Raw genomic sequence first — 24,297 nt, 5'->3', positions numbered from 1 at the left:
AATTAGAGACCAAGGGTTTTAGAAACTGTAGGTCCACACCAGAGATGTAAAGCACACCCAACTTCCCCCAAGGAATCCTGGGAATTGTTAAGGGAACTAGGAGTCATGGAAAAACTACAGTTCCCAGGATTCTTTGGGGAAAGACATGTGCTTTAAATGTACATTGGGTGTACTTTATATGTCAGGTGCGCACCTGTCTCACAGCCGGTTTTTCTAAAGCAGCTGAGCAGCACTTCAAGTACCTAATGGGTTGTTACATAGATGAGGGCGAAGAAGAATAAGTTGTTATCTGCTTCTTTAAAAGGAAGAACTAGATCTAATGGTTTTAAGCCGTAAGAGCATAGATCTCAGTTGACCATTAGGAGAAACCTCTTGAAATTACAAGCAGTTAGACTATGGTGCTGTTTACCCAGGACAGGGATAGCCAACATTGTGTCCTCTGGACATTGCTGGACTCCAGCTCCCATCCACTCCCCCACCCAGCCAGCATGGCCCTTGGTCAGGATGATGGGAGTTGGAGTCCAACCACATCTGGAAGGTCACCTCATTGGTGCCCTGGACTTAGGGGTGGGTAGGCTTGAAGCAGAGGTTGGAGGACAGCCATCTGTTGGGGATGCTCTAACTGGATTTCCTGCATCAAGAAGGGGGTTGGACTAGATGGCCTACAAGACCTCTTCCAGCTTGGTCATTCTGTGAACTTTCATTTCCCTGAAGGTTATATGGGGTTGTTGTTTTAATCAGAATCTTAATCAAAAGGATTAGATATGATGTGTTCTGGAGGAAACCTCTCAGCTGTTGGTTCATTTGACTTGACTCTACAAATGTCTCACTGGTGGACCAGAAATCAGGATGCCCTTCTTGCCCCTCCCTATGATGAGCAGGAAAATGGGGAAGGGCTGTATCTCAGTGGATAGAGCATCTGCTTTGCATGCAGAAGGTCCCAGTTTCAATCACCAACATCTCCAGGTAGGGCTGTGAAAGACTCCCTACCAAATCCCATAGAGTGTTACTGCCAGTCAGTGAAGACAATAGTGAGCTAGATGGACCAATGGTCTGACTTGATATAAGGCATCTTCCTACATTCCTCTGTGCCCTACATTTAGAAGGCTTATACCACTATCTAACTTAGGTAACATATCTCAATTGCACGACATAGCTTAAGTTCAGGAGATCCACACCTCTGAGTAAGAATCCATTTGTACCCCTAAGATTATTTAAGCATGCAATAATTTTTTAAAATGTAGTGTGTAAATGAGAGAAGGATATATATGGAAACATGAGCATTATTTGGGGCAGACGACAGGATAAGGATTTGTTGTAGCTTCCTAAGAAGCATCCGGATGATAACACACTTGGCCACATAATGTGTGAGAAGCCCTAAAATGTGAGCACTCTAGAGATCTGAACCCCCACTTCCCACAGCAAGCACCAAACTCTCCATCGCACCCCAGTTTCATACAGGAATTGCAGGTAGCTATTCTTCTTATGGGGACGCGGGTGGCGCTGTGGGTAAAAGCCTCGGGCTTGCCGATCGAAAGGTCGGCGGTTCGAATCCCCGCGGCGGGGTGCGCTCCCGTTGCTCGGTCCCAGCGCCTGCCAACCTAGCAGTTCGAAAGCACCCCCAGGCGCAAGTAGATAAATATGGACCGCTTACTGGCGGGAAGGTAAACGGCGTTTCCGTGTGCTGCGCTGGCTCGCCAGATGCAGCTTTGTCACGCTGGCCACGTGACCCGGAAGTGTCTCCGGACAGCGCTGGCCCCTGGCCTCTTAAGTGAGATGGGCGCACAACCCCAGAGTCTGTCAAGACTGGCCCGTAGGGCAGGGGTACCTTTACCTTTATTCTTCTTATGTGCAAGGCAAATGGTTGCAGCTGCATTGGCACAAGTTGTTCTGGGCTCTGTAACAGCTACACATGTATACGGGCTTAAGCCAGAAACCAGTGGAAAGGGTTCAAATGCCTTAATAGCCATGCTTAGGTTTGCAATCTGGCATCCTGGGAAGCCCTTATTGCTGGGCTCAAGGATCCCTTGAGCATCACCTCCACAGCAACTCTTTTTTCAGCTACCTTACTCTTCTTTTCTTAACTGTTTTTACACCATTGCATTGCTCCAGATGGCCCAAATCTACAATTCAATGGTTCCAAAGGCTCTCTGGTTTGCCATTTACCTTGCTCCGCAGATCCTCGATGGTCCTGAAGTATGGGCTGTAGTCACGCTCTGGACCTGGTCCCTGCTTCATGTGCCACTCCTTGATCTTGACCTCCAGCTCAGTGTTGGCTTCCTCCAGCGCCCGCACCTTGTCCAGGTAGTTAGCCAGGCGGTCGTTCAGGTTCTGCATGGTCTCCTTCTCACCTCCGGCCAGAAGGACATCGCTGCCGCCAGCGACAAAGCTTCCACCATAGCCTCCACCAAAGCCACCACCAAGGCTGCTGCTGCAGAAGCTGCCCCCATAGCCACCACCAAGGGCACTGCCTACCCCATAGCCACCCCCAAGGGCACTGCCTACCCCAGAGACATAGCGAGAGGAAGAGATGGAGACGCCACCAGCTCCGCCATGGATGCTCGGGGCTCTGTATCCGCCGCCCAGATGGACAGAGGAAAGCCGGGAGGAACCCCCAGCAAAGGAAGACCCCTTCATCGAGGAGGAAGAGGTGTATTGCCTGTAGGTGGTGGCCATGGCTGCCAGAAAATGGAGACACCCAAGAGAAATGTTCTGACTACGTTCTAAAAGGCTGGGGAGAGCTAGCAGCTCCTTGTCTGTATTCTCCTCTTATATCTGAGACGGAGGCGTTGCCACAAGGAGTGGCGTGGGGGTGGGGGTTGCTCTCCTCTCTTTTCCATTCCCTGAAGGTTTCATCACCCCCCCCCCCGGGCATCCAAGCCAACTTCCCAAACAATCCTTTTCCTCCCTGCGTTTACTCATGCCTATGTCACATTCCAGAGGGCGGACTTTTCTTTTTATTGAACCGTTCCTTCTTTTGTTTCCGAAAAGAAATTGTCAGCTGTTACTCAGCCAAGGTGGCTCTTCCACCCAAGGCTATATATTTTTTTAAAAGGGTTTCTGTACCAGGAAGGCTATGGAATGCAAGTAAGAAAGAATAAAGTATTTGGAGACTCCGCCCTGATGTCTTTCTGAAAAGTCAGGGCATTCTGCCTTTCTTGTGTTTTTCTTGGCTCCCACTGCTGAGTCTTTCCTAAGCACCCATATCCTTCAGCACCTTCTGGAATGTGGAGTGTGTGGACTCTGTCTATAAAGCAGGGTTCAGCCAAAGACTCTTAAGAGCGTATAACCAATGACCAAGTGGAAGGATAGGTCTGCTGGCAAGACTTCGCTTGGCCGGGAACTGAAAATCTCAGGGCCAGACAGCAAACAAAGCTTATCTTCCATCACAGCGTCCTTGTTGCAGAGGTTTAGTTACATGCAGGCATCAACAGAGGACACCCCCAGAACCTCTACTGCAGGGTTTTCCAGACGGGTCTCCAGTTGTTTTTGGACTACAACTCCCATCATCCCTAGCTAACAAGACCAACGGTCAGGGATGATGGGAATTGTAGTCCAAAACAGCTGGAGACCCACATTTGAGAAACACTGCTCTAATGGAACATAATCATCATTTCTAACCCACCTTTTTTCCCCAAGGAGTTCATGGTACTTGGTTCTCCCCCTCCTCATATAAGACACACACCCCCAACAAGCCTGCAAAGTTAGGGCTCCCAGATGTGTGTTTGTCATTTGAAAGGAGTATAGAAAAGAATGACTGGGAGGGTAAGGGTTAAGCACCCTCCCATCTGCCCTCTCTTTCTTGCAAATTGCGCCCTGGCCCTGTATTGGTTCTCTTGGTTCTCGTTTTTCCAGTCTTAAATTTTTGCAGCAAATATATATCTTAGTGCAAATTTCATATACTGTTTTGACTAATCTACACATTTTTATGCACACTTTCCCCCAATAGCTGCGTATTTGTGAACAAAGGTTGGAGAACTACACCTCAGACTTTGGATAAGTGCAAATTTTGAAAGATGGCTGTTTAGGTTCTTATATTAGTTCAGAAAGTGCAAATTTGATAAAGTCAGTTTTAAATGTGAACTGCGTCAAATTTCTCCCCCTGCCATTTTGCTCTGGAGAGGTGACACCCTGCAACCTTCTAAATATTGCTGGACTACAAATTCCATCATCCCTGACCATTGGCCATGCTGGCTTTGGGGGGCATAGAGTCCAACAACATCTGGAGAGCACAGGTTGCCCATCCCTGTTTAGCCCTGTCTGAGTTGTGGAACTCTGCATAAATCAATCCGCTATTGGTTCTCCAGATGCCACAGCACCCAGCATTAGTTTGGCCCAGATCAATACAGTGGTACCTCGGGTTACAGGTACTTCAGGTTACAGACGCTTCAGGTTACAGACTCCGCTAACCCAGAAATAGTACCTCAGGTTAAGAACTTTACCTCAGGATGAGAACAGAAATTGTGCAGCAGCAGCAGGAGGCCCTATTAGCTAAAGTGGTACCTCAGATTAAGAACAGTTTCAGGTTAAGAATGGACCTCCGGAACGAATTAAGTTCTTAACCCGAGGTACCACTGTAAATAGGTCTCAGCCCCAGTGAGCTTACAAACCAAAAGCTAGGGGCTTGAAGAGAATAGAGAGAAATTAAATTGCACTGGTCTTATGTTTCTCCCTCCCTCCCTCCCTCTCTTTCTTTCTTTCTTTCTTTCTTTCAATACCAATATATTCCTGAGAGCCATTTCACACGCTGCACAGCAGTAAGCCTACATTTGCAACCAAGTGTCCCCTAGACCAGAGGTTTTAAACCTTTTTCAGTCCACGGCTCCCTTGACCAACTCCCTTCTTTCTGAGGCACCCCTGTGGGGTTCAGGGGCCCAGTTACGTCACCCCTTGCCTTCAGAGCCAGCAGACCCTCACCCCTTTTTGAACACCCTTCCTTGTGGAGTGTGTTCCCTCATCTTCCTCTCTGCTCCCCTCTCCTTGGGAGTCCTCTGGGCAGCCACTGCTGCCATCCCTGGTCTCTGAGCTGCCCCACCCCCTGCCCCAAAGAGAGGTGCCTCATCCTGCCACCCCACAGGGGCCTGGGCAGAGGATGCCCCCAGCCTTAGTGGCCCCTGTTTCGTTAGCCCAAAAATGGAAAACAAGTGAGTTCCCAAATTAAACTGGTAGAATATGCGCAGCTTGCAGATCTAACATACAGAATAAGATAACAAGAACATATGTTTAAAGAAGATTGGAAAATGTTTATTGAATATAAGGGGGGAACTGTGTACACTTGAAAACGTTGGCAGCATTAAGATAAATTCAACAGCGTAAGTTTTGATGGATGTAATAATGCAATACTTGAATGGCTTGGTTTATTTAAAATATGCAGGGATTGATGTTATGCAGAATGAACCATGGAAGGAGAAGAAGAGAATCTTGGTTAAATGAATATTCTAAATTATAAAACAGAAAACTTAATAAAAATGGGGGGGGATCATTGCCCTAGACAATGAGAAACAGACAAATCTAGCTTTCTGGCAAATGGAACTGCATGACATACTTGCTTGCAAACACCTTTTGTTTTATTCCTTCTTGACATTCTAGTTATACACCTAGAGATGTAGAAAGAGGCAACATCATATCAGACCCTTGGCCTGCCTAGCTCAATACTGTTGACACTGAATGACAGCAGCTTTCTAGGATTTTCATACGGTGCTCTCCCAGCCCTACCTTGAGATGCCCTTCGGAACAGAACCTAGGACATTCAACATGCAATGCATTTGCTCTAACACGGACCTATGACCCATCTCCATGCTGAAAGGACAGTGTCCAGTGGCTCTAATGCCTTACTTTTGTAGACAGCTCTGAAAGCGCTGGGATGCCTTGCATCGTGGCAGCTGTTGCAGAATCCCAGGTCCTCTCGCCACGGCATCACTAAGTTTCTTGATGATTAATTTTAAGTTCTAGGAGCGTTCATATGTCCAGCTTCATGAGGGTAAAAATGTCTTTAAAATGTTACACAAGTGTCAGGCTTTGGGGAATTCTATCCCTCCCACGGTGGCAGCAAAAAAGCAGAACAAAGAAGAGTTCTTACCAGTTAGTTTATTCAATAACCACAGCGAGAGACAAAGAAATGCAGTCTCTCTATACAGTGGTACCTCTGGTTAAGAACTTAATTCGTTCTGGAGGTCTGTTCTTAACCTGAAACTGTTCTCAACCTGAGGTACCACTTTAGCTAGTGGGGCCTCTCGCTGCCACCACCGCGAGATTTCTGTTCTCATCCTGAAGCAAAGTTCTTAACCCGAGGTACTATTTCTGGGTTAGCAGAGTCTGTAACCTGAAGCGTCTGTAACCTGAGGTACCACTGTAGTGGCGTTGCTCTACATTGTCCCTATTCTACAGTGGTACCTCGCAAGACGAATGCCTCGCAAGATGAAAAACGCGCGAGACGAAAGAGTTTTCCATTTTTTGAGTCGTTCCGCAAGACGAATTTCCCTATGGGCTTGCTTCGCAAGACGAAACGTCTTGCGAGTTCTTGCGAGTTTGTTTCCTTTTTCTTTAAGCCGCTAAGCCGTTAATAGCCACTAAGCCACTAAGCCGTTAATAGCCGCTAAGCCGCTAAGCCACTAATAGCCGTGCTTCGCAAAACGAAAAAACCGCAAGACGAAGAGACTCGCGGAACGGATTAATTTCGTCTTGCGAGGCACCACTGTATGTCACCTCTGCATCAGCTAATCTGGACTTTCTGCCTCTGAGCTCTCTGTTCTAATACCCTCAATGCCCACCTCGTCCTGGGAGGGGGGGGTCAGCTGTCTCTCCCCTGATACTTTTTCTTCCTGTTGTTGCTCTCCCAATATTTCCCAGCTTCTCCCCTCTGCAGCCTCTGAACTATGTCCTTCTGCAAACCACTGTTCTAAATCTATATGGTCCTCCTGTTCTCAGGAAGGTTCAGGAGAAGGGGGAGGCGGCCCCCACCATTCCTCCTCAGTCCAGCCCCTGACAATAAGTGAACTGCAGTGGCTATGATCTCATACACACAAATTTCAAGTCTGGGGTTATCCAGTGGATATGAATGATGTAGCAAGCTGCTGCTTGTGCAAATCCGCTGCTGAATTAGCCGCATCCAGTTATGTCATTCCACTGGAACGGCCAATTGCATGTATGCACAATGAAAGTACACATCATACCGTTGGATTGCTATGACTCTAACCGTGCTCCACCTTAAGCATCTATTTGCCAGCTCAAAGCTCTGCAAGAAGGTAAAGGGGAAAAACAGGGATGGGCGGATCAGTCTATTTCAGGTCCAGGTCAGTTTCACATGCAATTCATTCATAAATCTGTTCTGTCCTGTTTACACAGTAATCTATGTATTTGGGTTTTTTTTTTAAGAATGCACATGGACATTCATGCTCAAACTCTAAATACATATTTTGTACTAAAAATACATTTAGACAGATATTTCATGTATGCTTTTATAAATATATATTTATCCTTGAATATGCAGTTTGGTGCCTTTTCATTTAAAAAAAATTATTTTTCATTTTTTTTATTAAAAAAAACCAATATTATTATCCATTTAAAACATTTTCAATTTCTAGACATCTAGGATTATTTAGATCCCCAGACTCCCCCCACTGTATCTAATTACATTTTTCTAATCCATTTTATCTCCTTTTTTTTAACCTTAAATCATATTACATTATAAGTGTTATAACAATCCTGCTAACATTTTAAATATCTACAGTGGTCTTTAAGGTATTCTATAATTCCCACACACACACACACACATACTTTTGGCTATTATTATTTTTTTTATCATCTTGGTGTTTGGTGCCTTTTCCAAGCTGCAAACTGTATTGCAAAATTCAGCAAAGGGCCGAATAATCCGTGAAGTCCTTGTTCAAAGAAACCAAAACAGTGCAGGCCTAGTGATCACAGCAACTCTTGCAGTAGGCCTTGCACCAATGAGGCTGTTGCAAGGACTGAAGGCCCCCGTCGTCCAACCGCTCTCTAAAACTCCTCCCCCAGGTCACTGTCCAGCAGCCTTAGGCTTCCTCGTCCTGTCTCTCTTTGGTCTGCCCTCTTCATTTTTCTGTGTGTTCTTCGAGACCAGGAGGAAGGGGAACAGGTCACAGCAGAAGGAAGAGTTTCCCTGGCTTCTTCAGCAGCCTGACTCATTGCTGCCTCTTGGCCCCCTCCTCTCCAGCCTCCACTTCTGTCTCTGAGTCTGGGCTGCTCTCTGCCACAGCCTCTTCCTGCTCACTAAACCCTGTTACCTCTTCAGCTTCTGACACCTCCTCCTGCCCGTTTGCTCCATCTTTTCCCTCTGGCCATTTATAGTCATTCTACCACCAAACCGCTGACTCTGAGCCTTCTTCCCCTGGGGGTTCCCTTGGGGTTCCCCAGCTATTGCCTCCCACTCCTCTGCCGGTCCATGACAACCACTGATTAAGACCTTATTTTGTGCTGTCTCCAACTTTCAAGTTCCAAAAATGAGCAGGTGCTAAAAAGTTGTAACAAAAGTTGTCCTGTTTAGGGATGTTTTTAATGTTTGAAGTTTTGTTCTGTTTTTTAATGTTCTGTTGAAAGTCACCCTGCAGCCAATCAGAAGTGTGCTTTGGTTTCCAAACATTTTGGAAGTCGAACGGACTTCTGGAACAGATTCCGTTCGACTTCCAAGGTACGACTGTATTGGGGAGATGGGTTGAACCAAACTTCTCCCCCAATTGCTAGATTTTGATGTGCAGGGGCTATTTCCTTAAATTGGTGGGTTGTTCCATCCTATGAGCTCCACCTTGTATGCCGTCTTAAGTGGCACAGCCCAGAAGCAGAAAGAACGATGCCCTGAGTGAAAAGCAGCCCTGAGACTCAGTACTCATTGTATTTCTATCAGACTGTTGGTGCGGCACTGGATTGCCTTCAGCAAATGATTAATATAAGCTCAAATAGGTGATGCATTTGGCTCAGCATGCACTGTCAGCTTAACTGTGAATTTCTCATGGATCCATTTCCTGTCTCAGCAAATCCCTTGAGAGTCCAGGAAGGAGATGAGACATAGAAGAGGAAACCAGGAGATGTTTTCAAACAGAGGTGGGGAGCCTTCAGCCTGTAGGCCAGACTTGGCCCACAAGGCTTTTTCATTTGACCTACAGTGGTACCTCAGGTTACAGACGCTTCAGGTTACAGACACTTCAGGTTACAGACTCTGCTAACCTAGAAATAGTACCTCGGGTTAAGAACTTTGCTTCAGGATGAGAACAGAAATTGTGCAGCAGCAGCAGGAGGCCCTATTAGCTAAAGTGGTGTTTTAGGTTAAGAACGGACCTCCGGAACGAATTAAGTTCTTAACCCAAGGTACCACTGTATTTGGTGCCGGTACAAAGCAGGCAAGGTAGGGCTTCAAAAGAACAATTGTGGGCTTAAAGTGATTTTAAAGCAGTTTATGGAGGTTCAAAGAGTCATGGACTGGCTGGATGCAGAAGAGTGGTGCGAGGCACCAGGCAGGGAAGACTGTAATCCCAGGGTCATGTGTTGGGTGAAAGATTTCTGCATTGTAGGGGGTTGGACTAGATGACCCCGGGGTTCCCTTCCAACTCTACAACTCTATGATTCTAAAACATTGTGGCTGCACAATGAAAAGGACATCTGGAGGGGCCCTAAGTCATGGCATTCTTTGCAGTCTTCCAGATACTGCACTAGAAGTCCTATTTCATCCCCCATGATTTGATCACATGCACGCACACACATACTAAGGGCAGTGCAAGGTGTGTCAGAAACAGCATTCCCTTAAATGTCCTGCCAACTGTTTTACTGTCTTCAAAGGCAGGTCCTAACAATTCCATCCCAGCAACTGCAAGAAACATGTTTTGCGAACAGGCTGCCTCAAAGGGAAACGAAAGACGACAGCCCTGCAAGACATGGAAAGGCTTTCGCTTATAAAAACCTCCCCCAACAGCTGGGCAAGGGCACCTCAGAGAGCCTAGAGGCTTCCTTCAAAATGACGCAGAAAAATGATGGAACTCAGCAAGCCTTTACAATATTTTGTTGGCTCCTTTTGGACAAATAATTGTGAGGATCGTGTGTTCAGCACCATAATTAACCTTAAGCCGAGGTTTGTTTTGAGGGTGTTTTTTTAAAATCAGAATTGGTGGTTTGAAACCCTATAAAACTCACTTCCAAAAAGTTAATTGTTGCACGGTGAGTGAGCCAGGTTGGAATGAGATCATGTTCTTACTTTAATCCCCAACAGAAATCACTTTTAACTGCCATGGCTCGCCTCCTGGAATTCTGCTTTCAGCAAGTGTATGCAGAAAGCAGCTTGGGATCTAGTGGAAAATTGCGAGGTGATTTGCTGGAGATCAACACAAGTTTCCAAGTTCCAATGCTTTAACAGAAGCAACAACAGAAATCTACATCCCCCCCAAAAAAGGGGGAAAAAAGCTTGGGGAATCAGGAGTAAATTCACATGGGAAAGGATTTGTGTGCAAGCTTCATTTAAGATTGTAAGAAGATCCGTGCTGGATCAACGGCCCATCTAGACCATGGGACGCGGGTGGCGCTGTGGTCTAAACCACTGAGCCTCTTGGACTTGCTGATCAGAAGGTTGGTGGTCCTGGCCAGGCCTCCGTCTATTGCACAAAAGGTTTACAAAGTTCAGTTATTGCAAAATAACTGAATGTCCTTTAGAGGAGAAATTGTGAATTGCAGAATTTTAAATACCAGTCATCATCCTTGGCTTCACTCAATTTTGTTTAAGCCACTTCCGCCTTAAGGAGGAGGTGGGGTTGCAGGCTTCACAGCCCCTCCACACGCACGGCGGGTGGAGACCAGCCCCGTGCAATTGGGGGGATTCCCAGCCGCGTCACCCCCTGGCCGGCCAATTGGCTGGCTTGGGGACGTGGCTTGCCCTATAAAGGCAGGACACGGCCAGGGATCTCCCTCTTTGCCGCCCTCCATCTGTTCCTGTTTTTCCCACCCTCCCACCCTATAAGGTTTTCATTCCTTGACCCTGCTATGGACCTTGGTTGGTCGGCATTGAGGGGCCTGGTAGGAATTGGCACCAGCCACTTGGTTTTTGCCTACCTCGTAGCAAATCGTCACAACTTTCTGGGTACTGGGGGTTAGGCATTGGTATTGTTCTGTAGATGGAAGAGGGGAGGTAGTGCCATCACCTGCCCCACATATTGAAGGGTAGTCCGTTAAAGGATTCTGGGGAGCGTGGAACTGTCCGAAGCCTAGGGAGGTTAGGGGCTAAGGCACACCCCCTAGCAGTGACCCTGGGGGAGTTCCTAGTTGATGTGCATCAGCAGGACTCCCCCTACTGGTGGTTAACCCTTCCCGGACTTCAAGCAGACGGGCTGGAGTTGGATATAGTCGGTTAGGACCAATGCCTAAGCCAATACTGCTCATCACCTGTAACCAATAAAGTTGTGGCCTTCTTTAGCCCATTAACCTTAATAATTGTGTCATGTGTCTTTATTTCCACGGGGGGGGGACTCGCCACGCGATAAGACTCTTCCATTTTCTTCTAGTTGAGAGGGTGGGGGGTGAGGAGGGGCCTCACAAGTAGGGCAGCCTAGGGCCTCTCTTCATCTAAATCTGGCCCTGCCCATAGTTACCTTTGACTGGACTTTTTAACCCATCTAGACCAGCATCCTGTTCTCACAGTGGCCAACCAGAGGAATGTGGGAAACCTGCCAGCAGGATTTGAGCACAAAAGCATTATCCCCTCCTGTGGCTTCCAGCAGCTGGTCTTCAAAACCAACTGAGGGGGCTGAGCAAAGCCCTTATGGCTTGAAGCCACCATTGATAGCTTTATCCTCCATGAATCTCTTAAAGCCTTCTGAGTTGGTGCCCAGCACCGCCTCCTATGAAAGGGGGTTCCATAGTTTTTATTATTATTATTTTTGAAAAGCCAGCAACTGCAGCAGAGGAAAACTTCAGGCTTTTTCCGCAGACAGCACGAGAGCATGTTTTTGACCAAGTAACTAGAGCAAAGTTTCATTTAAGCCCTGAACCAAGTCTGTACAAGCAAGGCTTTTAACATGGCATCTGCAGAGAGCAGGCAAAGGGGCCATCTATCAGGAGAACAGACTGTATCTAAACAGCCTACAAATACCAGATTGAGTGTACAGTGGTACCTCAGGTTAAGAACTTAATTCGTTCTGGAGGTCCGTTCTTAACCTGAAACTGTTCTTAACCTGAGACACCACTTTAGCTAATGGGGCCTCCTGCTGCTGCCACACCGCTGCCACACGATTTCTGTTCTCATCCTGAAGCAAAGTTCTTAACCCGAGGTACTATTTCTGGGTTAGTGGAGTCTGTAACCTGAAGTGTCTGTAACCTGAAGCGTCTGTAACCCGTGGTACCACTGTAGACTAAAGGGGGACAGTGATGTGTGGATAAAAGCAATATATGTGTGTACCACAACATCCAGCAGCAGTGATCGTGTTAGAATGTTGGCTACCTTCTTATAGTTGCACAAAGGCCTACAGGCTTACTATGGGATGCTGGAGAATTCCGACGAAAACAGAAATGAGATCAAAATCATGAATGCTTGCTTATTTTTCCTGTGTGGAATCCAGCAAATGTGATCGGTATTTGTTGCTGCTCCTGTTGCTTCCAGGCTGCATCCACAAGGCAGTGTATTCTGTTTTCGGGACTTTTCCCTAACTCTTAAGTTCTGCATTATATTTGAGCCTCCTCTGAACTATAGTACAAGTTTGGTGCTCATTTCCATCTTATTTGCTTCCAGGGCAAGAGGAGGGGAACAGTTTGCAAATAATGTGAAAACAAGTGCTAAACTTGTGCTATATATTCCACTGTATTTCCAGAAGTAGCTTTTGCATCATGCCCAAGCTCAAATACTTGTATAATGTGGAAATTAACAGTTAGGGGAATATTGTGAAAATGGATGTGACTCTTCAATTCTGTTTCTGATTATGAGGCCTCTTGGCAGATCATGCTAGCACATAATTGGAGCCTCATTGGTGGAGGAGTCTGGAGCACTGGTGACGAGTAGGGGGCGGGAGGCCAGAGCTCCCCCAAAATGTTCAATGAAGGGGCAGGGGCCCCTCAAAATTCTGCAGTGGCCACATATGCAGGCCATGGGGATGCAAGACTCGTCAGCATGCCTCACGGTGTGCGCAAGTGATGTCAGCACATTGCAAGCACATCGCGGAGCATGCTGACATCATGCGTGCATGCCTTAGGGCATGCATGTACAGTGTGATGATGCCACAGCCCCAGGCCCTCTCAGTTGTGGGGGCAAGGGGGCACATGGGGTCTGGAGGCCTGGTCTAAATGCATGTTCCAGCCATGGGTGGTGAAACTTTGGTCCCCCAGATGCTGCTGAACTACATTTCCCAACAACCACAGCCAGCGCGGCCAATGATAATGGATGATAGGAGTTGTATTCCTGGAAAGGCAAAGATTCCCCAACCATTTTAAGCCCATTGATTTCCGTTAGAGAGAAGGCCTGTAGTTTAGTGGTGAAGCAACTCCTTTGCACACAGAAAGTCTTTGGTTCAGATAGGGCTGGGAACAGCCCCTTCCTAAAACCTTTGAAATTTGCTGGTAGTCCCCCAACCTGGTACCCTCCAGGTTTTTGTTGTTGTTTTTTTGGACTGCATCTGCCATCATCCCCAGCTAGCATGGCCAATGGATGGGGATGATGGGAATTGTAGTCCAAAACATTTGAAGGACACCAAGTTGGGGGAGGCTAGTATAGACAATATAGAGCAAGACAAACCAATGACTTATACCAAGTCAGACTATTAGTTTATCTAGCTCAGTATTGTCCTACTGTGCTCCTAGACTATTGGGAGGCAGCTTAAGACGTTTTCACAAGGACCTCTCCCACACTGCATATTCGGGCACTGAGAGCAGCATGGGAAACAATGTTTTGGAAGGTTTGGTCCTTCTGAATGAGGTGCACTTTGATACTGCAATATTGAGACTCAAACGATCAAGTTTCTATCATCTATATCTATCTATCTATCTATCTATCTATCTATCATCTATCTATCTATCTATCTATCTATCTATCATCTATCTATCATCTATCTATCTATCTATCTATCTATCTATCTATCTATCATCATCTATCTATCTATGAAATTATTTTGAAAAAGCATGTCTTCTTTCCATCTAGGAAGGCTGAAGGTTGTAGGGTTAAGAGCAATGAAGCCATTCTCTTGAACTGACCACAGAAAACTCCTGATTTGCTGGAATGAACACACTTTATTAGAGCCTTGGGTATGCAGCCGTACAAGAACTCAAACTGTGGCTGGTAAGAAGAAAAGCAGGAAAGGAAAAATCAGAGCAGTATCTCAAATGAGAAGGAAAGGCTGATGTGTTCAAGGTGCAGACTTAACGGCCAGAGACGTGGACCTGTTCACGAGATGAGATCACTTTTCCGTCTTGGACCTCCTCGACAATTGTGCGGACTTGGCGGGTGGTTGAGGGTCCTACAAGGAGACAGAAGGGAGGGGGAATGTTATTTGCAGGAAAGTGATTCAGCCTCCACCATTTGCTGACCTGCCTCTCTGTGTCCTACACATCAGCCAAAGCTCACTGTTAGAAGGAACTGGATTTTAACTTCTCCCATGAAACCTCAGAATGCGTTGCTTTACCAAACCATGGGAATGCAGAGCAAGCTTTGCAGGACTGGTATTTAAAGGGCTTCTTGTGCTTTGATCAACATCTGTAGAACGTTTCTTCAACCTTTACAGACCTGGAGCCAATCTTTAACTCCAACCAGCCACTTTCTATTTGTAACTTGGGGCCTACTTTTATTTCATACTGTATGTGTCTTTCTTGTTTTCCTTCTCCCTCTCTCCTACACACACACACACACACACACACACACACACTATCCCCTCTTCCTCCTTCCATCTTTCTCCTCTCCAGCTTGCCCCTTCTTTTTTAAAAAAAATGAAACAAAGAAAAAAAATAGTGACAGCGACCCCCTTAAGACTTAACTGGCATGACCTGCTTAAGAAGAACTTTACTGAGTCACACTAGAGGTCTGTCTAACGCAGCATCCTATATCTACAGGGCTGAACCAGATACCTCTGGGAAGCCCACAACAGCCAGCAACTGATATTCAGAGACATACCACCTTTGACACTGAAGGCGATAAAGCTCTGATGCCAAACAACCATTGATAGCCTTCTCCTCCATGACTTTGTATATTCCCCTTTTAAAGTTGTTCAGGTTGGTGGCCAACACTACATCTTTCCATGCCTTAACTATGGGCTGTGTGAAGAAGGACTACATGTTTTCTTTTCTATTCTGCTTCTCCTACCATTCCTCTTAAAAAGGAAAGGACCATAGTTCAGCGGCAGAACTTCTGCTTTGCATTCAGAAGGTCAGAAGGCCAAGCCCCAGCATCTTCAAGTAGGGCTGGGATAGAGCCCAGTCTGAGTCTTTGGAGAGCTGCTGCCAGTCAGTGTAGACAAAACTGAACTAGATGGACTAATGGTCTGACTCAACCTAAGGCAGCTTCCTATGTTCCTATAGGACAACCCAAAGCTTGATCCAGGTTGAGTTACAACCCGGTTGTTGACTATGACTCATTTGTTGAAGGCCAGTGCCTTAATCCAATTAGTTTCCTGTGTTATCAAGTAACTACATGCATCGACTAATACAGATGACGTAGACGGCTTTGTTGAAACATGGCACCCTTTTATGAAATACTTCACTTATAATCACAAAGAATGGCAACTGCCAAAGTCACAGACTGGACTTTGGCAAACTTAACTAGATCGATCCCTACTGGATGGTAAAATATAGAAGCAGCTACCATCTTGAATGGCTAGGCCTATTTGTTGACAGCATACTGATGAATGTATTGCCTCCTGTCTGTCTGTCTGCATGCTTCAATATTCTCAGCTTTTATAAAACAAAAAGAACTTCTGAAAAGCAAAAGGAAGAGCAATGGCCCAACAGATCCTTACCACTAGAAACTGCCGACGAATACTGGGAAGAAATGCTGCAAGGGGAGAAAAACAAGACTAGATTAGAGAAACATGAAGAGTTCATTTTCAGCTGCAGTGCAGCAGGTGCAGAAATGGTAATCAAATGCGCTAAAAGGAAAGGCACAACAACACAACTTTGTGTCCAGTTAATTTCGTGATTGCTTTAAAATAAAGGAACCCCAGAGGAAGGCCTGGAACATTTCCATTTGTTACATTTTCTCCTCTGGCCCAATACTATCGGCTTCTTCACACATTACAGCAAACACAGCTACGAGTGTTTGTGTGGGAAAGTGTACCTGTGTTGATTCATACAGATCAGCTGCTGTGTACACAGAGTGTATCCTAGTTGGGTGACACATGTGAATAACTGTATGAGCATGCAAGCACAACTCTTTGTATTCACAAGTATGCAGGTTGTACACTCATTGGATGTAATGTGTGAAAGGCCCTTATAACATTCTGCAATGGGCCAATGGGGGCAGAGGACTGGATATAGGACTCCTGTGCCTTTAGAAATGTACCAGGTTTGCAAGCCAACACAAGACGTTGCTCAAGGGTAGCATGGTGTGTTGACACTATTGCACCAAAAGCACCCACAACAGCTGGACCTAGTGTGCCAATGGCACATTATGTGCTTAACATACATCAGAAATAATGGGATGGGAGGACAGGCCTAGAACAGCCAGCAATCCTAAATAATTACTTGGCAATTGAAAGACATCCTCTGTGGTGGACTGGTTTGGATGCAAAGGAATGCTGGGAGGAACCAGCTGGGGAACCACCAGGGGAAGAAGGCTCAGAGCCTGGGGAGTGGTGGTGGGACATTGTTGAGTGGTCAGAGGAAAAAGACTGGGAAGAGGAGGGGTTGGAAACTGAAGAGGTAACAGGGCTTAGTGAGCTGGGAGAGTGTGTGACAGAGAGAAGTTCAGAATCAGAGGCAGAGACTAAAGCAGGAGAATGGGATGAGGAAGGCCAAGAGACAGAGACGAGTCCAGCTGGTGCAGAGGCATGGGTGTCTTCTCCTGCTGCAACAAGCTTCCCGCCCCACTGGTCTCCCAGAACCAGAAGAGGCATGAAAAGGGCAGAGGAAAGGTTGGCTGCACTTAGGCACAGTCTCCGATTGCTTGGGGAAAACCCTGGAGAGGAGTGGGCTGTGACAAGGTGGGGACTTTCAGTCTCGGCAACTGATCTATGGGGCAAGACCTACCAGGGATGAGCTGCCAGGTTCATTAGGCCCGACACTCCACCAAGTCTGTGCAGATCATGTTCTTGCTAACAAAGAGTTAGCTCCAACTTGCACAGTGTGATTTACTGCCAGCTCACTCCTGACATCCTCCTGTTTCAGCCTATTGACTCCTTATCCAACATTAGAAAACAGCCCTCCTCTTTATACATACTGGGCTTCCTCTCCCTCCAGCAGGCGGCGGTAGGTGGCGATCTCCTGTTCCAGGCGGGTCTTGGTATCAAGGAGGATCTTGTATTCGTGGTTCTGGCGCTCCATGTCGCACCTCAGCTCAGCCAGCTGCTCCTCCACGCTGGTGATCATAATCTGGATCTGGGCGAGCTGGGCTCCGTAGCGGGACTCTGTCTCTGCCAAGCTGCCTTCCAATGCTGCTTTCTGGGGGAAGAAAATTGAGAGAGAGGAAAACAGAGTTAGCTTCTGAGGGAACCTGCACAGCAACCTTTAATGTTAGAGTCCTCCAGCGGCGACTGGTAGGACAGAAGGGAGGGAGCCCAACAGTAGGTGGCGCCAATGAGCCAAAGACAGACACAGCCACCTTCTGACTGGTCAGAAGCAAGAAGGCAGGCAGGTGGCAGCTCATTGAGGACAGACTGATGTTGGCGGGGCAGCACCCCATTCACCCTAATAGACCTTCACTGGATTCCTCCCCGTAATTGGGAATCCTGTGCAATCAGATTCCCTAATTGAAGGGAAACACAGGGGCTCTTGGTCCATGCATATTAAGAACATAAGAAGAGCCTTTCTGAGTCAAGCCAGTGGCCCATCTAGTCCAGAATCTTGTTCTTCCAGTGACCAACTAGATGCCTGGGGGAAGCCTACAAGCAAAATCTGAATGCAACAGCACTCTCTCTACTTGAGACTCCCAGCAGCTAGCATTCAGACTGTGTGTCAGGATGTTGTCAGTGACTCCCGGCTGGTTGCCCAGGAAAGCATAAAGACAAGGAAAAGTTTCTTACTGTCCCTTTTTTATTTCAATCTTTACAGAGAGAGGCTATAGAACTCAGACTCTTGGATAATGGCCTTGTCCCAAATGAATCTCCATCCCCATCCCTGTCTCTCCCACTTCCTCATTCATGACTTCTACAGGTGCTGCTACATGCCCTCTGTCTTTGAGCTCTTGGCTCTCCTACTTTTAAGGCTCGCCAGGCTCTGGGAGATGGAGGGTCTGGAATGCTTTCTAACGACAACGTGTCAGCCAGGCGTTGTCCTGGCTCTCCCATGATTTCCCAGCTTTTCCTCTCATCTGCCTCTGAGCTGCAACTTCCTTCAAACCCCTGTTGAAAATCTATACTGTCTTCCTCTTCCTCCTCCCTGGAAAGGTCAGTCCCTGACACTGTGGAGGTAGACTACAGCCATCATGACTTGTAGCCATTGATAGCTCCATGAATTTGTCTAACCCTCGTTTACACCCTCCAAGCTGATGGCCATTACAACACCTTCTGGAAGCAAATTCTAATATTTGCTTCCTCGGAGAAGGTAGAAAGTCATTCTAGGAATACCCAGCAAGTCAGTCTGGTGGTGGGATGCAACATTGTGCCTTTGTTTCCCTGATTAAGGGGCAGGGAGAAGATTGCCTGAACGCCGTACCGTGCTAAGCTGGGACTGCAGCTCTATTTCCAGGCCTTGGAGGGTTCGTCTCAGTTCCGTGATTTCTGACTTGCCGCTGTGCAGCTGCTCCGTGTTCATGGCAACTTCGCGGTTCAGCTCTTCGGTCTACAAGGAAATGGGGAAACAGCGCCATAGTGACCCTACCGATCAAAACGCCCAGCATTCTTTTCTTGATTCTTTCCCCCCGCCCCCCAAGAAAGTGCATTCACCCCAAAGGAAGACCCACCTTGCTGAAGAACCACTGCTCAGCATCCTTCCGGTTCTGCTCCGCCAATGTCTCGTACTGCTCACGCATCTCCGCCAGGATCTTGGTCAGATCCACCCCAGGAGCAGCATCCATTTCCACAGAGATCTCACCACGGATTTGGCTTCGGAGAACAGTCATTTCCTGTGATAGAGGTACACGGAGCAAGGTTATTTGTAATTAAGATTCTATCATGTTGTTGATTTTATTGTACACCACTATCATTTTTTTTAAAAAGTGTTGGCAATTTAGAAATATTCTTATAAATAAATCAGATGCAACTTCTTTGGGGAAAATTCCACCAATCTGAAAAATATAGGTTGTTTTTAAACCTATATTGCACTTAGATTGCAAACCCTAATGAAAGTGTCTTTCATAATGTGCTTCTGTTTCATGTAAGGATTTTCCTACATGCTTCTGAAAGCATGAGGCTGATGTTGTCAAGAGTCAGCTATCCTGGATCAGTACCAAATTTTTCCGTGAATAACATGACCCCTATTTTTTGGGACTCCAAATAAAAAAATCCCCCATATGCACCATACGTGTATAAGACGACCACCAATTTTAAACCTGAAAAAACAGGGGGAAATATAGTCTTATAGATGGAAAAATACGATATTTACCATACTTGCCAGTAAACTAATTGAAGATGTACTAGAGAATGACTGGTAAGGGTATCAGCAGGTGCATACGGTCATTTGATCTTGACAGCCTAATTCTCACACAATGAATTATTTTGAGCCATGGCCCCAAGGATTTCGTTCTTCTGCACGTTGCTCTGGATACAATGAGCTTAGGTTGGAGGTCAACCATTGCCACAGTCTGGCTTTGTAGAGACTGGTTTTTATCTCATTACTGTTGCAATCAATTGTAGTCATTGCTACTACTCCGTTTTAGGGGGGGTGCAGTGTGGTTTTGATTTGGATGACTATTATTATTATATTATTATTATTATTATTATTATTATTATTATTATTATTATTATTATTATTTCTTTTCAGCCAGAGCTTGCCAGAGCTCAGTTCTGGCACCTCTCAGGTGGGCGCCATTGCCATTCTAAGAGAACAAGGAAGAAGTTCATGGTGAACTCTGGCACCTCTTTTTCTAGAAAAATAGCACTGATTTTTTATATTTTATTAGTAGTAGTAATATGTTTTTATGAAATCTTGTACATCTTTTTCAAAGGCCGATTCTGCCCTAAAAGGCACACTGGAGCAGATCTAGGCTAGATTCTCACAGCTGTACTTGACATGCAGAACTCAGCCTGTTCGCTTTTCCAATGGACTTTTAAGGGCTGGTTCATTAATGCATCTTAAACACTTGATGGCTGCAGTATCTAAGAGTGAATTGCACTTATGAATGGGCCTTTACAGACAGAACAGTCAGAACCTCTTTAAACGCAATGCTTTCCAATGGAGTCCATTCCTAGACTTGACATCTGTGATCAATGGTATGTTCATGGGTAAATCGGGCCCAGGTTTATGGTTACATGAATTGTTTGGTAAGTATCTAGATCACAGCCCGAGAGGTCTGTTTCCTGCCCATTTTTCCAATGATATTTCAAAGACATTTCATTGTGGCACAGCCTGTTGTGCTGGGCCATTCAGAAGATGCTTGTAGCATGTGCAACCACATTGGACAAAAAGAACGTGCGTTGGGTTCATCAGACATAAACCAGTTGAAAGCTGGTGTCCTCCCCTCCCCTTTAAAATGTGCACCCCTCTGTGACATTGCCCATTGGGCATCCTTACCTCCTCATGGTTCTTGTGCAGATAAGCCAATTCCTCCTTTAGGTTTTCCAGCTGCATTTCCAGATCAGATCTGGACAGTGTTAGATCATCCAAGACTCTGCGTAGACCATTGATGTCAGACTCAACACTCATGCGCAGGGCCTGCTCTGTCTCAAACCTGCATCCACAAAGAATTGAGAGGAAGAGGGAAGGGGAAAGGGGTAAGAGGTTGTCCCACAAAATGTTTATCATACAGCTCCCAGCCATGGTGCTGGCTTTGAAACCAACCCAACCACTGGGATGTGTGTGTGTTTTTAACAATTAAACCTACTTGGTTCTGAAGTCATCAGCAGTCAACTTCGCATTGTCAATCTGCAGGAGGATGCTGGCATTCTGAACACTGGCAGCAAGAATCTGCAAGGGAAGTAGGGAATGGGTGGTTTAAAATGGTAAAAAATCTGGGCAAGTTTTATTTTATTTTTAGGGAACCCCCGACGACGGGCATTTCATTCAGGACCTAGCCTTGTGCTACGTGAAAGCTCTGGGATGTTCTTTCTAATTTACTTAACAGAAAGCCATTTCAAGGGCAGGAAATCATAGAGGAATCACAGAATTGCAGAGTTGGAAGGGACTCTGAGGACCATCTGGGCCAACCCTCTGCAATGCAGGAATATTCAGCTGTCCCATTCAGGGATCAAACCTGCAACCTTGGTGTTATCAGCACTGTGCTCTAACGAGCTGAGCTCTCCAGGAGAAGCATGGCATGCACCAAATTATCATTATTATTATTTTTTAAAATGTGACATCTTCATCCTTCAGCATTCCAGATGTATTTTTACTAGGGCTTGTACCAGGGAACATCCCAGTAGATAGCGCCCCATGTTAATTAGTGGGGACACCATTTAGAGTACAGGGTCTAACCTACAGCTGTCCAGAATCTGTTGGGAATCCCCCATATTAGCCCTGGCCACTGGCATTGCTGGCTGGGGCTGACAGGAATTAGAGTCCCACAACATCTGGAGAAGAACAGGTTAGTCACCTTCTGGATTAGACTTGAGGAACAAAAAATGTCATGGGCTGGCTCCGGTTTTAAGGGATCCAGGTGGGCAAAATAAATTAACTTCCCGCACTAGGGAAATCCTAGTTAATTTTACTACAGAAGAGGCTTTGGTTTGGCTGATGGCATTCCTCCACAGCCTCCATTGCCCAACAGTTAATCATTATACCTCCCAACTAGGAGATTGTGTTGGACCTTGGGCTACTTCACATAGGTCCTTGGTCTTGTGTAAGGGGAAAGTGTACACCTTCAGGAAGGGTGTACACTAGGAGCATCCCAGACCCTGAGATTTCAGGGCCCAAACCTTAGACTTAGGGGCATCCCCTGGTGATGTCACAGAGGTGGGCCCTGGCCATTCTTCCTCTGCACTCCCTCCCACCTCTGAGCCCTGGAGATGGAAGTTAATTGGAAGAGGGAGTCTCTGCAATAATCTGCAGCTGGCTCCCACCAGGCTGCAGCTTGCAGGCTGTATGCACAGTCTTCTCAATAAAATAAAATAAAATAAAGGCACAAAAGAAAGTAGTATACCACTAATAGTACCACAATAGTAGTGCAGTAGTAGCGGTAATGGTACTTCTGGACAATAACTGGGCTAGTTGCAGCTATTCAGCCAAGAGTCCTGTGGTGGCATTTAACTAAAGAAAGCTATGTACAAAAGGAGGGGAATACCCAATGGCTATGAAATGTAAGAGACAGGGGTAATTCAATGGCATTTCTATGCAGGGCCAAATCAACGGCAAGATAAGATCTGTCACCCGTTCACAGCACTAGCAAGCACTATCTTGAAAATCTTTGCTTTACAAATTTAATAGCTATAGTGGGAAAGAAACACACAGTTCTGATTAAGTCTAAATTCGGGGGGGGGATCAAATGTGCTGATCAATGCTATCTCAGCAGGTTCATGTTGGAACTTCCCTTTAATATTATTTTCTGATTGTGGTTAATATTATTCTGACATCATCAGCTAAGTGTTCTTGGATTTAAAAAATCCTTGGCTTAATGCCTTCTTACATGTTACACAGACTAAAAGAATTGGATTTGAGGTCTCTGAGTGCTAAGCAGATTAAAAAAGGGGGGTTCTCCCGAAACCTTTCAAACTTTCCTCATGAGCTTGTTAAGAGCCAGTTTGCTACAGTTTTCCATCCTAGAATTGTAGAGCTGGGAGGCACCCTGGGGATCATCTAGTCCAACCCCCTGCAATGCAGGAATCTGCAGCTGTCCCATATGGGGCTCAAACCCTCAACCTTGGCATTATCAGCACCACACTCTAACCAACTGAGCTATCCAGGCTAAGAAGCCCCCTTAGAGTCACTTCACCATACCTTGCTCCGCAGATCCTCAATGGTCTTGAAATATGGGCTGTAGTCACGGTCTGGACCAGGTGCTTGCTTCTTGTACCACTCCTTGATCTTAAACTCCAGCTCGGTGTTGGCTTCCTCCAGCGCCCGCACCTTGTCCAGGTAGTTAGCCAGGCGGTCGTTCAGGTTCTGCATGGTCTCCTTCTCGCCCCCGGCCAAAAGGCCTTCACCACCACCAGCAACAAAGCTTCCACCGAAACTTCCACCATAGCCTCCACCAAACCCACCACCAAACCCACCACCAAGGCCGCTGCTGCTGCAGAAGCTGCCCCCATAGCCACCACCAAGGGCACTGCCTACCCCAGAGACATAGCGAGAGGAAGAGATGGAGACGCCACCAGCTCCGCCATGGATGCTCGGGGCTCTGTATCCTCCACCCATATGGACAGAGGAAAGCCGGGAGGAACCCCCAGCAAAAGAAGGCCCCTTCATCGAGGAGGAAGAGGTGTATTGCCTGTAGGTGGTGGTCATGGCTGCCAGAAAATGGAGACACTCAAGCCCAGAGAGATGTTCTTGCTGCTTTCTAAACGGCCGAGGGAACTAACGGCTCTCTCATGCCCCATGCTCCTTTTATCTCCAAGGTTGGAGGGGGGCGTTGCTTTGGAAAAGCCCTTCTTCTCTCTGCCTTGCATTCCCCAGAGCTTTCGTCATCACAGACATCAAAAGCCAACATCCACGCTCATCGTTTGTCTCCCCAGGTCTATTCATGCGTGTGTCACATTCCAGCAGATACACCTTGCCCTACAAAGGGCGGTTTTGTGTTTCCCCTTCTGTTCCCAGGTAGTGTGATTCAGAAAACAGGAGGACTATTGCTCAAGGGTACGGTGTAAGATTGCCACCTCTCTCTTTTTTTTCTCTGAACGAACAGCGTGCCCAGGTAGAAACAATGAGCCCTTGAGAGCTGGAAATCTCAGGGAGAGGGGGGAAATCATTACAAAACAAAGGGATATTCATACAGGAGTCCAAGCTCTAAATGCCTTGCACATCTGTTTCTGGCAGGAGATGCAAACCTGAAAGTTCTGGCCAGGGGCTGCTTCAGGGAGCGCAAGAAATGAAGGAAAAGTCCTACACAGAAGATTGCAGGTTCACATT

The 24,297-nt window shown here is 46.5% G+C and overlaps 1 protein-coding gene across 3 annotated transcripts in view; it reads right to left on the bottom strand.

Annotated features, from left to right (window-relative positions):
- The window catches only part of LOC128401011 (keratin, type I cytoskeletal 14-like), a 35,691-nt gene extending 11,644 nt beyond the window's left edge, over window positions 1-24,047 (bottom strand). Inside the window, exons 1-8 of one of the 3 annotated variants that reach the window (XM_053363833.1) lie at window positions 23,170-24,042; window positions 21,122-21,204; window positions 20,812-20,968; window positions 19,043-19,204; window positions 18,796-18,921; window positions 17,363-17,583; window positions 15,945-15,979; window positions 14,207-14,453 (exon numbers count right to left, since the gene is read on the bottom strand). In XM_053363833.1, the coding sequence (XP_053219808.1) occupies window positions 14,356-14,453; window positions 15,945-15,979; window positions 17,363-17,583; window positions 18,796-18,921; window positions 19,043-19,204; window positions 20,812-20,968; window positions 21,122-21,204; window positions 23,170-23,676 (1,389 nt within the window). In that variant the 5' untranslated portion in view covers window positions 23,677-24,042 and the 3' untranslated portion in view covers window positions 14,207-14,355. Of the gene's footprint in view, window positions 1-2,166; window positions 3,018-14,206; window positions 14,454-15,944; window positions 15,980-17,362; window positions 17,584-18,795; window positions 18,922-19,042; window positions 19,205-20,811; window positions 20,969-21,121; window positions 21,205-23,169 lie in introns of those variants that run through there. The other 2 variants (XM_053363831.1, XM_053363830.1) reach the window with 2 other exon arrangements.
- Between the last annotated feature and the right edge of the window lie 250 nt (window positions 24,048-24,297).

The sequence above is a fragment of the Podarcis raffonei genome, chromosome 13, assembly GCF_027172205.1.
Source record: "Podarcis raffonei isolate rPodRaf1 chromosome 13, rPodRaf1.pri, whole genome shotgun sequence".
NCBI classification, from domain to species: Eukaryota; Metazoa; Chordata; class Lepidosauria; order Squamata; family Lacertidae; genus Podarcis; species Podarcis raffonei.
Note: the sequence above shows the minus strand (reverse complement) of the source record. Positions and strands in the feature narration are given on the sequence as shown.